At 43.6% G+C, this 13,004-nt stretch overlaps 1 protein-coding gene across 1 annotated transcript in view; it reads right to left on the bottom strand.

The window, feature by feature from the left end:
* Positions 1 to 13,004, bottom strand: part of TNRC18 (trinucleotide repeat containing 18) — a 137,287-nt gene that overhangs the window by 35,805 nt on the left and 88,478 nt on the right. Inside the window, exons 13-14 of the mRNA XM_044678753.1 lie at positions 9,069 to 9,347; positions 1,818 to 2,091 (exon numbers count right to left, since the gene is read on the bottom strand). Coding sequence (XP_044534688.1) covers positions 1,818 to 2,091; positions 9,069 to 9,347 — 553 coding nt within the window. The remainder of the gene's footprint in view (positions 1 to 1,817; positions 2,092 to 9,068; positions 9,348 to 13,004) is intronic.

The following is a 13,004-nucleotide window of genomic DNA, read 5'->3' as shown; positions in this document are numbered from 1 at the left end:
AAGAAAGAAAGAAAGAAAGAAAGAAAGAAACCCTAAACTTGGATTCAGAAGCCCTGTGACTTCCAGCTTTATCACTAACTAGGGTTTTTTTTTTTTTTTTGTGGGGAGCAAACCCAAACCCCATAGCAGAAGATACAAATGTGGGCTAACTTGTGACACCACTCAGAGTTGTAGTTTCCTCATCAGTAAAAAAAAGAGGGTGAGGCCGCCTGGTTAGATCATCCCCTTCCTCTGGAGAGGGATGGGTGAGGTCCAGTGCATGTGGGTACAGCTCGGTTTCCTCAATTCTTGGAGCATGACTAGCTGAAGGCAGTGGGACCATATGATCTAACACCCCTTGTCTTTAAAATGATGGTTTGGTGCCACTTCGCAGATCCTGTGGTTCTGGGTATGTTTGAATTAGGTTTGGTGCCTGAGTCTTGGAGGGAAACCCTGTAGTACTTTCACCCCAAAACACCAAACTTCCCTTTTCCCAGGAGACTGGCAATAACTTAAGCCAGCAGCCTCCCTGAGCAAGATAAGAGGGCTCTAAATAAGATTTCTACTTCCTTAAAGGGAGAGAAAAATGAGGCACCGTCTTAACAATCCTCCCCTGTATGCTGTGCCCGCCATTTCCCAGCAGACCGAAGGGCTGTAGGGTTCTCTTTTTTCCCCCTGATTTAACGAATCCTAGAAGAATGGCGGGGAATAGGACGGATATTAATATCTTCATTTTATAAAAAGGGACATCACAAAGACTAAAGTGAATTGTTAAGCAAAGCATGCTGGGCTAAGAGACAAAGGCAAGAGTTGCATTTAGGACTCCTGTGGAACAATGGGAAAAGTACTGGCTCCCGAATCACAGAATCTGGGTTCAAATCCCACCTCTGACACTTACTAGCATGGAGGCCATGGGCAGGTTATTTAACACTCTGGACCCCAGTGACCTCAACTATAAAATGAGGTTAGACTAGATTGCCTCTAAGGGTCCCTCCCAGCTCTATACCCATAATCTTGTGATCCAATAGAAGGATCAGACAATGTGTCTCTTGTACAAGAGTTTCTTGGGCAGTGGAGAAGAGGGCTCCCTCAGAGAACAATCTAACATTTTCCTAGTAGAAAAGTTATTTTCCCTTGGAAAAGCAACAGGTAGTATATTTTCTTTTTAAAGAAAAAACCCTTGTCATCTATTTTAGAATCAATACTAAGTATCTGTTCTAAGACAGAAAAATGGTGAGGGCTAGGCAAACAGAGGTAAGTGACTTGCACAGAGTCACATGGCTAGGAAGTGTTTGAGGCCACATTTGAACCCAGGACTTCTTGGGCTCTAGCTGCCCCTCATGGTGTCTTTTCACCAAGAGAAGGAGTAATGGATGCCTTGATCCTAGTAGATTTTCCTAGTGGGGCTGAACTGGGTCATCTTCTCAGCCTCAACAGGGGGGTTTTCCAAATCAATGAGCTCTCCTTTGGCTCCTTACAGTCCCAGAGTATTAAAAAAAAAAAATGCCATTAGTTTTTCTTGAACACTCAAATGCTCCAGAGAGCCATATTTACCAAAGGCAACAAAGGTTTTTACTTTCGTGAATGGAGACCTACCTCTTGCTCACTGAGGCTCTGCTACACAGAAGAACAAATATTGATCAGCTAATGCTCATGGCTTACCCAATAAAAAGGAGGCGTTGATATGCACATTATTTAAAGTGGGCTCCATTGAACGAATGACTTTAAATGAAATTTTTTCCCCTCTGGGCTACCCATATTTTATGAGGCACTTAAATTGGTGATCACAATATCTATGAAATACTTACATCTGTTTTCTTTCTAAACTTTCCCTTCACCTTTGGCCCCCAGCACAGAACTCACCCATTAGACTCTGCCTCTCTTCCTTCTTTTTTGCCTTCTGTTTGGCTTCCAACTGGATGATGGAAAGTGGGGGAGCCACAATGGGGCTAGGCATGGCGCTGGCCGCAAAACGGGCCAGCAACCCCAGACCACTCTCATCCAGGGATGGGGATGAGAGCCTATTGGGGCCATTCATCCCATAGCTGTCCATTTCTTCCTCCTCTTCTTCATCGTCCTCATCTTCTTCTTCCTCCTCTCCAGAGCTATAATCTAACATGCAGAAAACAGGAAGCTTGTTATACATCTGGGGAGACCGTGCAGCTGCCAAAGTCTCTCTGTACCCCCAAACAGAACGCCCCTCACCCAGTTTGGCCAGTGAAGTTTCCTTCCCCCAATCTTCCCCATTTTCCTACACACAACACCAGTGTTGAGCTCTGGATTCTGCTCTGTGTTGAAGGTTCTCACCTATCTTCAGACTCAAAACCATTCAAACCAGGCAGCCAAGCAGCTCTAGAACCCCAAATACCTCATCCCTCAAGAACTGGAAGGATTAACACTGACCAGTTCCTCGGGATGAGCCCAACAGGGGGGAGGGGGACAACAAACATTTACCCCCTTTTCATCAAAGAAAGCAAAATAATTTTCAAGGTCAAAATGGACAGACACCCAGCATTTTGTACCATTTCTTCCTGGATTTGTTAACCCATCGGGGCCCTTGTGGTCAGGCCCCAGTCGTTTTAATATCAGAATATCAGTTTTTGTAAGGGGAATACCAATCAGTATGTGCTGTGGGAGAGGAGGGGGAAAGTGACAGTAAGTGACACGTACAGAGGACAGAGGTACATATCCATCCACACGTATCTTGCACAGACATGCTTCAACACACTCACACACAAAGGTCCATGGGGAAGAGACACGAAGCAAAGCAGGACCAAGTATGGAGGGAAAGGAAGAAGAGGGAAAAAAAAGAAAGAACTGGAAGAGAAAAGAAAGGAACCAGGCTCAGGGGCTTCCTCTGTCTCCGGGACTCAAAGTCTGGGGGTGTTCTCAGGGAATGGGGATCAGACGTTCAAGTAGTGAGCTCAAACGGCCAAGTCTGAAAACCCAATCTGTCTGAATTAGGGTGGGCTCCAGCAGCGGGAGAGTGGGAAGGGATTTACCTTTTTCTCTGGGGGAAGAGAGTGAACATAAAGGACTTAACATTGGCTGCAGCAGAGGCCAGCCCCATTCTAGGAGTGTTTTGAAGTAGCCTAGAGTCCTGTTTTGGCTCGCTGGCATCCTCTGTCCCAACACCAGGTGGGGTCGGCAAAGCAAAGAAATTCTAGTGTTGAACAACAGGAAAAGGATATGAAAGGCCAGTCAAGGGAAGAATCAATGACCCAGTCAGATATGAAATGACTATTTCAAATATGAATCCTGGAAAAGCTGGCCTTCCCTTGGAGTCCACTCCATTTCACAAAGAGCAAAATAATACTCCCAAAATCAGAAAGTATCTCTAAGTCATGGAGACGGTGATCTAGAGGTGACTAGAAACTACGTCTCCCCTGATGGACAGGCAGCTCTGGGTCTTTTGCCTGCAAGAGACTTCAAGTCTCTCAGGTTAGAAGATCCCTGGACTAACTCACAACGAATGACCTTCAAGCTAAATGAGACCCGGCTTTGCCACTCATCCCTGGTAGCAACTATGACCAAGGTCACATTGATCAGAAAGAAATCTCGAAGCTCACAGTTCAGGAGCTTGGGGACATCTGAGCTTAGGGGAGTGTCCATTCACCTAAGAAAATGACTTCAGAACAAGGGGTGCTACTAACTTTTTTCCCCATCCCTCAAATCTGTCTTTCCTGGGGTGATTTTTAATGGTCTTTGGTGAATTGAGAAGAGAAGGGAGAACAGAGACTGATGCTGCCCTTCTGACTCCATGGAGTCCCCCAGAATCTCTTTTTCAGAATTAGACTCTCTCTCTCTGGACTTTCAGTGACTCAGCCTGCTCCTGCCTGATCCTCACGAGGAACAAAGTTTTCCATTAAGTTTGCTCTGGCTTATGTAGATTAGGACAAGGAGCCGGAGAAGTGGGTGGGCCAGGATAAAAAAAATTTAAAAAAAAGGAAAGAAAGGAAAGAGATAATGCTGCCCAGCATTTCAAGAATCCCATCTGGGCAAAATAGCCATTTTCTGCCTATGAGTCATACATTCCATAAAATTTGTGGTGCAAATATTTCTAATGCAACAAGATATAAAAACACTTTTAAAACCTGACATGACTAGCCAATATGCATTCTATTTATTGGGGGTGGGGGGAAGATGGTACAGAGGCAGGAGTCATACCATATAAAACTTAATGGGTGTCCCTTAAATTTTTAAGAAATAAAACACCCATGTAGAAAGAAGGATGAAACCTCCATTCTACCCACCAAGAGAGTTGTTTTTCAAGTAAAATGGGCTATAAAACCCTCTGGCCTCTCACCCAAATAGCAAGCAGATCTTTTATCTTTTCCTCTCCCCAAGAGTATCCTCCCTTATTAATCTAGACCTTAACCATATCTTTTAGGGGGCAAGCCCCAAAGGGACCGAGGGTCCCTTCGACTTTTCGTAAATACATTTACAGATGCATCCCTGCCCGCTTGAATTACTCTGAAGCTTAAAAAGCAGGGCATACTCCTAGGAGGAATAATAAGGTGGGTCAGTGGATGGGGAAGCTAGGTGTGTCTTTCTTATATGCATGGTGTGGAAACACTTAAGCTGGTACCAGACACACAAATGCAGCCATGGTGGCCCGTGGCGAGGAAACATGTGGTTTGGACATCTAACAGATGCACAAAGCAAGCATGGGAAGGAGATGAAAGGCAAATGTCACTTTTAATGATAAATCTTTGGAACCAGGAGCAGGGAGCAGACTGTACTTTGGGAAGGCAAAGAGGGGAAAAGCCCCAAGACTTTCTGCAACTGCCAGAATCCATTTGTTTGTTTTCAGTGCTAATGACAGCCAGAAATGGCTAACAAGAGTGGGAAGTTCATCTTGTCTGACCAATTTGGCACCAAAACCCAGACGGAGGTTTAACTTCTGTTATTAGACATTCTCTCAAAAAGGAGTCGAGCCGGTTAGGTGAGTGATAAGTCAGAGGGGAACAGGAGGGAACAGAGAGAAGGAGAGGAGAAAAGCAACAGACAGATTTCTTAACAGAAAACAGGGGGAAAGTGAAGTGACAGTTTCCAGAAAGAAATGGATGGAGTGAGATGACCAGGAAGGAAAGGGGAACGGAGGGAGAGGACTGAACAACACACACTTGAGATCCATTTCACATATTAAAATAACATGGTTCTGTCAGAGCACCAAGCAAGGCCTACAGCATGCAAAGCAGGCTAAGTGTAGGCAGACTTTCCACAGCATCTGGGTCCCCCCCACATCTGGCTTTGACTGGGCTTTCCAATTCTAGATGGTTGAGTTTGCTGGTTTGGTTGTTTGTTTTTTTTTTTGGGGGGGGGGATTGTTTTTGTTTTGCTTGTTGGTTCCATTTGGGTACTTTTGTACGACTTCCCTTCCAAAGATGATAATGCTTCAGATTATCAAAAGCAGATAATCCTAGACTTTGGTACAAAGGACCACTTTCCCATATATTATGCTACTGACTCCAGAAAGATTTTCCATCCAAAATAAATCCCAAGAATGGATTTGACAACACGTCAAGGAAGCTGGCTCATCTCTTCTCCATTCCCCCATCCTTCAAGCTACTCTTCTTCCCCTAGCCAACAGTCACCTGGAAAAATTTAGCTCCGCTGAATGGAAAAGCAACATCAAAGTGTCACCGCAAGGGCCAAACGCCTCCTCTAATGAGAGGGTGGGGAAGGGCAGAGCAGCCCAGACCCAGCTGGCACTTTGCAAAGAAGTCAACAAATGGCATCTTTGAGCTTAAGTCTCAATCTCCCACCCCCAATTAAATACTATTTGCAAATGTCTCTCCTTTGGCCTAATCAAAGACTCCCTCTTACCAATTATCATTGTTATCAATAACCAGGGCATTCAAATGCTTCCATCAGACTTTGAATTGCCAGACTTCAAGTTCTCATCCCAACCTGGGCCTTTATGGTCCCTCACCAACTCCTTGAAAACAAGAGAAGATCTGTAAGGAACAGGGGAAGCTTCCTATAGAAGATACTCCCAAGTCTACTGGGAGAATTGAGAGAGACCGAAATAAAGGAGGAAAAGTTCCTTCCTCTGGGGTTTTTTTGGAAATGAGGAAGTTCTTTCTGGAGTCCTTAGCATGGGAACCAACTAAGCATGGTTTACAAATGGCAATAAACATTCCTATAGAAAAACCCAAAGGGAGGGATGCTGTATTTTTGTTGTCGTTTTCTTTTAAACCCAATAAGTGAAAGAAAAAAAAAAAGGAAAATAAAAAAATACTTAAGTTTTATCAAATGGGGGCAAACACCAAAAAAGCCGGAGGTTTTATAGACGACAGAAAGAAAAGGTATTTTGCCTACCTACATAATAATGTGCAAGGTTCAGGTTCATGGTTAGGGACCCCTCGCTGAGCAGGGTCTGCCCTACTCCCAGCCTTCCCTTTGCTTCTTTAGTGCAGCGTGAGAGCAAATGCAAGAGACCGATACAGACATTCAAAGCATCATGGATAGGGGTCAAGGGTGAAGGGATGGTCAAGCAGCTGCAAGGAGAAAGCGAGCACGCTAGAAAAGCTTAAGTTATTAATTGTTTTAGTATCAGGGAAAGTCATTAGAAACCCTATTACCCAAATATCCCTTAAAAGAAACTTCAGGGGAGGGGGAAAAAAAGGTTTCATTTGCAGGGAAATAAATAAACAGATTCACAAAAAGATTAATCCACCCTCCTCCCTCCCCAATCCCCCCAAGGATCCCCAGTGCCTTTTCCCACTAAGAGATCCCACTGGAAGACCAGATGCATTTTCCCATTAATACTGTACCCAGCTCCCCCACCCTGCCCAACTCTAATGGGAATAGATAGGAGGCACATTTTTTTTTTTAAATACACTCTTGGCCAGTTGGCTTTCTCCTAATGAATCAGGAGAAATTCCATATTTTTATATGAAGTCCAAGTTGGGGGAAAAACTAAAAAAAAAAAAAAAAAAAAAAAAAAAAAGTTGGAAGCATCGGCTTCACTCAGAAAAAAAAAGGGAGGGGGGCCCTAGAGGGCAAGGGACAAACACCCACGGCTGCAGGGACACATGGGGATGCAGAGTTGAATGGAAAACAAACCAGATTCTTCCATGGAAACACTAGAGCCTGGGCCCTTTCAATTAAGGCCTATTACTGTGTGTATATGTGTGTGCAGGCTGGTGGGGGAAAGCTGTCCAGTCACAGAGCTAGGAAGGGCTGCTTCTCTTCTTGGTCACACAGATTGCTCTCTTTCTCTGATACAGCATTTGTATCAGAAGGCCATTTCAAAGCAATTCAACCAGAATGGAACATTTTGCTATCGATTAATGGTCATCAAAAATGGAGAATTGCCAATTTGGGAAGGAGAGGAAGTAAGAATCTGAGCCCAGAAAGGGGCAGAAGGGGACGGGGGCCCCAAACACCACTCTCTAGGAATTTTCATTTCGAATTGTACCCCCTCCCCCATCTAAATTTGGCTGGTCGGACCTCCCTCTGAATGTTTAGGGATAAGCTGAACTCTAGTCGCTTTTATTTGTCACTGGGCGGGGGTGCCCAACGTCATTTCCAAATTCCACAGAACCATTCTGATGACCCATCTCCGTTATTCTCACTTAATGAGCCCTTAAAAAGAAACTTCCTTGTTATCTCTTAAGAAGGTCTTCAGAGATCTCCTTTCCTTCCCAGTCATATCAAAGAGTTAACGCTGAGATGGACCCCAGGCACCAAAGATCCTGGCAAGGAAGTCAGTGGAATGTAGAATTTCCCAAAGATTCTCATTTACTTTGTCAACTTCCATTTCTTTGACTATTTCTGATTGAAAAGGAATGAAGAATCTGAGAAATTTACTATCCAGATTTCCCCCAAAATGTGTTTGAAAAACCGCAGAGAAATTTTTGGAGTTGGGAGGGACGTCAGCAATCGACTTGGACCATCCCCTGCATTATTCAGGAAAATTGAGGGTCATTTGTCCAGGGGGTCAGAAGCAAGTGAGTGACAGGGCCAGGACCAGGACTCGAGTCTCATCGTCCAGCGACCTTGTCATTACACCATGCTGCCCACCCAACAAAATACCGCTACTGCTACTAACTTTGAAAAAAAATTAACAACAAAATGTTAAAATTGACTAATATTTTACACCCCCATTCTGGTTTTGTCACCCTTTCAAGTGGAAATATGTTTTTGAACTAGTGTTTCCAAATATTCTTTAACCACTGTTGAATGATAACAGAGATTAAGAAAATAAATTAAAAAACAAAAACAAAAAAACAATAAGCAGCTTAAAAAAAAAAGAGCAGGGATGATGATGGTGATAATAGAACAATTAATTTTAATCCTGAAAAATGAAATGAATGCCAATTGCTACCAGGGATATTTGAATAATAGAGAGAGCGTCAGACTGCATTAATACAATTTCTACTTGTTTTGGAGTTGTGAGGAGGTTGGGGGGAGGGTAGAACAAATGAAGGGAAGCGTCAACCTAATCACCTAATAAGAGACACAGCAAGAGAGACAAGGCACACTGGTTTAGTTAAAAATGAACTCGATATGTTTAATAAAGCTTGGTATACCAAATCGCAGTACAAACATCAAGTCACACGCCCACACAACAGTATTCCATTTACAAAAAGTTCCTCTGGAAGCCTCTATAAGGCCCATGCCAAAAACAAAACAAAACCAAAAACCATGGTGACAGTGGTCAGGAAAGAAGTCAAGGAACTGGAAGGGGAGGAGGGCAGGGGAGGGAATGGAGAAAGGTGAAGACTAAAAACCAGTCCATATAAAAGCTCTAAAAGAGCCAGCCAATAATATTATCACAATGATACAAATACAAAATAAAATAAAATAAAAAAATTATACTGATAAAGCAGGCTACGCTGCCAAGAACAAAGATGGCTGCCCTTCCTTCAGCCATCCAAGATGGCCAACCTTGGTAATGCCATCTCTCAGTCTCTCGCTCGTTCTCTCTCTCTTCTCTTCTCTCTCTCTTCTCTCTCTCAATCTCTCAATCTCTCTCTCTCTCTCTCAATCTCTCTCTCTCTCTCTCAGTCTCTCAATCTCTCTCTCTCCCTCTCTCCCTATAAAACATGGAAGGTATTTTTGTGTTTTTAGCTAGTAACCTTGATCAAATGAGTCCTCCGAAGAGTCACTGAAGGAAGATCTAGCCTCGGCTTCTCGGAGTAGCAAACCAAATGATTGCTTTCTGCTTGTGGCCTGCTTAGCTTTGAGAGTTCTGGTGGCAGACACGCCCCTCTTGGGTGGTTTGAGACCTCCAGCCGACTTGCTGCTCTTTTTGGCCACTACGCTGTAGAGACTGGAAGGTCTCGTTTTGGAGCTGCATGGAGACTGTGAAGGCCACTCATCCCTCAGGGATTCATCATCTTCCTCTGAGTCCGTATCTGCAGTCAAAGTAGTTTTTAATAGAGATTAAGTCAAATAATTTTTGGGGTTTCATTTCCTTTAATTAATTAGTTATTTGTGTATAAAAATGGTAGTGCTCCTAAAAGTAGAGGTTGAAATTCTTGCTGGGAACTAAAGAAAGGTACCATGTTAAATTCCCTGCATGACTTGGCCACCATATTCAAACCAATCTGTCTTAGTTCTAGGCTCTCCTGTCTAGACTCCCCATTTGACTTGACCTCCAAAGTGCGGCTACCACGGGATTTGTCTTAGTAAAGCTTGGACCTGGGCCATTCCCAGATTGTGATTGCCAACAATAACCAGTACAATCCAACTGGACTTCCTAAGTCTTTTCTTCCCCTTGGCGTGGATAAAGAGGAAGAATCATTTCAGCAACAGACAGCTTGCTATTTTGAAAAACAGCCTTTCCAAGGAAACCTTCAGTTTTCTCTCTCTCCCCTGAAATATCCGATGTAGAGACTCCTTTCTGGGAAGGGAAGAAGGTTTGTTCAGCTCTATCCAGACTGCAAAAGCCTCTGAGTGTGCATAAAATTCTTAAGTTTTGTTGGGCCACAACCAGTTTAAGAATACTAATGAACAAAGGCCTACCCAGACAGCCATAACCTCCCAGAGTACATGGGAGTCTCAGAAAAATCACAAAAGAGAAAGTTCCCTTAATGTCTTATTCCTCCTCCTCCTCCCCCTAAGACCTCAAGCCTGCTTTCTACACCCAAAAGAAAAGCCCCCAAGACAGACAAAAACACAAAACTCCTGGGCTGTTGCATCTCTATCCAAGACACACAAAAACACAAAACTCCTGGGCTGTTGCATCTCTATCCACCTTCGGTGCTTCTGCCTTGGGGCATGTGGGCACACGGGCTGATGCCACTTCTCCCTGACTGACCCCCGAGACTCATGAGTTTGGAGTTTCCTTCCTCAGTGATCCAACAATTCCACATTCCCAAAAAGGATGGAGTCACTTTTAGGTCCCATTCTCGGTTGCAGTATCCCTGCCATTTGGTCCTACGTGACAAACATTCTAAGACTAAAAAAAGAAATTTAGGTCATCTTATCTAACCCTCTTATCTCTGATAAGTATTATATCTTTGCCAAGTAAGAGAAGTTCATTTTCCCCTGCCTCCATTTGTACTCCTATATGCCTATCGTTGCAAAAATGTTCCTTAATCAGGAAGATCCCTCAGGAGTTAATTCTGCTGTTCGGTCTTACAGAAAAAAGTCTTTTGCAAATCTAACCCAAATCTTCCTTACTGAAAAATTTAAACCTATTTTCTCTAGCTCTGAAAATAGAGAATAGATGGTCAGCATTTTAAAACCACCTTGCAATCTTCCCTTCTTGAGACTAAATAATAGCAATTCCCTTAACTTATCTCATAGACACCATTTTTCTTCCCTGTACTCATTTTTTGGGGTTGATCTTTAATGGATCCTTCTCAAATTCTCTGATATCTGCACACTACTCACCTACCCACAGCCAAGAAAAAAAACAAAACAAAACGTAGCTCCCCTATCAGAGGAAAGGTTGCTAGAGTAAAGCATCTCATCAAAACCCATGGGACAGCCCCTTTTGGCATTCTAGCACCAAATCTGCAGAGAACTGCTAATGTACACACCACATCTCTGAGAAAGAGGTATCAGAGCTCAGTCCTGACGGCAGCGCCTCTCTCTCCATCCCACCGCCATCCCCAACTTCTCTCTTTCTGCTGACATGGAAAAGTTTTTTCATGATGAAGTTTGCTCCAATCAGATTGGATTTCTAAACCAAAGTGGGTTCAGTCAATAGTACAGAAAATCAGAATAGAGGATCACACATCCACCTTGTCTTGCTGATGAGGGAGTGCTGGGATATATATCATGGAAGAACAAATGCTCAATACCAACTAGGCACAAGGATAGAAATTAAACAACTTTCAATTGATTACTTAATACGAGCAGATTCTACCTGTGTGTTAGTGCAAACACATCCCCGCCTTCATGGGCAAGAGGCAGGACTCCTAGGGCAACCAGGCTGCAATCAATTAATCAATGCTATATGAAGAGGATGATTTTCCCTAAGGCATGTTACTAAATGAGGAACTGGTCTAGGAGACTCTCATTGACCATGGGATGTGCCCAGGCACAGAGCCAGATAAGATCTGCTCAGGTCACACCCTGGAGAGACAGAGAGTGAGAGACCTGCTAGGTCATGAGAAATGTGGATGAATGATTAAATGTCGAAGAAGAATTTGTACTTTTTTGTCTAGATTGCCAAAAGTCCGACCACAAGGCACACGGCTATCCCTAATTCTTTTGAAATTACTAAACGAGAAACCATTTCCGAAAGCCTGCTGCAAAAGCCGACATGACATAAGAACAGATAACCAAGCAATTTGCAAATCATCAACGGAGACGGGCAAGAATGGGCTAACAGGTGCCACCCCAACCTCTCATCTTTAGGGCTACATGAAATTGCAGTCTGGGGGCAGACCTTCGCTCTCTATTCCCCAGCTGCCTAGGCACCACCATAGAGAGCAATAAACATCCTCCATTCATGTGGTCTACCATTATTTACTCAGCGTCCATGGGCTGTTTGCCGTGGATGTTGGAAAGACTCAAACATCACCATGGGAATGAAAAAGTCTTGAAACAAGAGACATGGCTGGGGTCCCTTAAGCTCCATCTTACACATGGTGGGGGGTGACGAAACATAAATGCAGATGTGCCTGAAACCCAGCGACTGTGTTCCTACAAAGTGTGTCACACATCAGCCCACGTTTTAAATGCACCAGGGGAGCTTCATGATTTAAAGGAACCATACAGTATATTTCTTGAGTATTGCTTGAGAAGGCTAAGCATCCCTCTGTAGTAATTATGCCTGTCCCCACCAAATTTATGTGATTTGTAAGTCTGGATTTATATGTGTTTGTTTTTCTTGAAGTGGGGCTGACCTACATGTATCAGGAGCGGTTACTGCTTCCCCTGCATTTCTTCCTCCTTTCCAATCTCCTTCAGTCTGTTTTTTAAACCCCTCCCTTCTGTCTTAGAATCAATACTGTGTATTGGTTCCAAGGCAGAAGAGCCACAAGGGCTAGACAATTGGGGTTAAGTGACTTGTTCAGGGCCAAATAGTCAGGCAGTGTCTGAAGCCACATCTGAGATTAGGGACTCCCTTCTCCAGGCCTGGCTTCTCCTTTAGCCTTAATTCTAAACACCACTGGCCTCCTGTACCAGGTAGGAGAATTGTATCTCTTCAAAGATAATCCCAAGATCTCTCTATCCCCAAAGCCCTAAATTCTACAACATACTCCAGCCATGGGGCAAAACATTCTATCTAGGAACAGCTTAGCATGGCGATCACTCATAAAATAAAACAAGCCCTACCCTTCTGCCAATAATAATTCTCCAGATACCAACAGAAGCTAACCACCCAGAAAGGAAGAATACATAGTATAAGAATGTCGGCTGTTTTATAAAAGTATAAGTGAACCACAAAGGTCTGATTCTTGGATCAGTACATGGCAAAAAACACTCTGACCCAGCAACCAAACACATCATTCAATTTTAACATCTTAGATCTTTGAGAAACACGTAAGATTGGGGGGGGGGGAGAAAGAGAGAGAGAGAGAGAGAGAGAGAGAGAGAGAGAGAGAGAGAGAGAG

Source organism: Gracilinanus agilis, chromosome 1, assembly GCF_016433145.1.
Source record: "Gracilinanus agilis isolate LMUSP501 chromosome 1, AgileGrace, whole genome shotgun sequence".
NCBI lineage: Eukaryota > Metazoa > Chordata > Mammalia > Didelphimorphia > Didelphidae > Gracilinanus > Gracilinanus agilis.
This window is presented reverse-complemented; position numbering and strand designations above follow the sequence as displayed.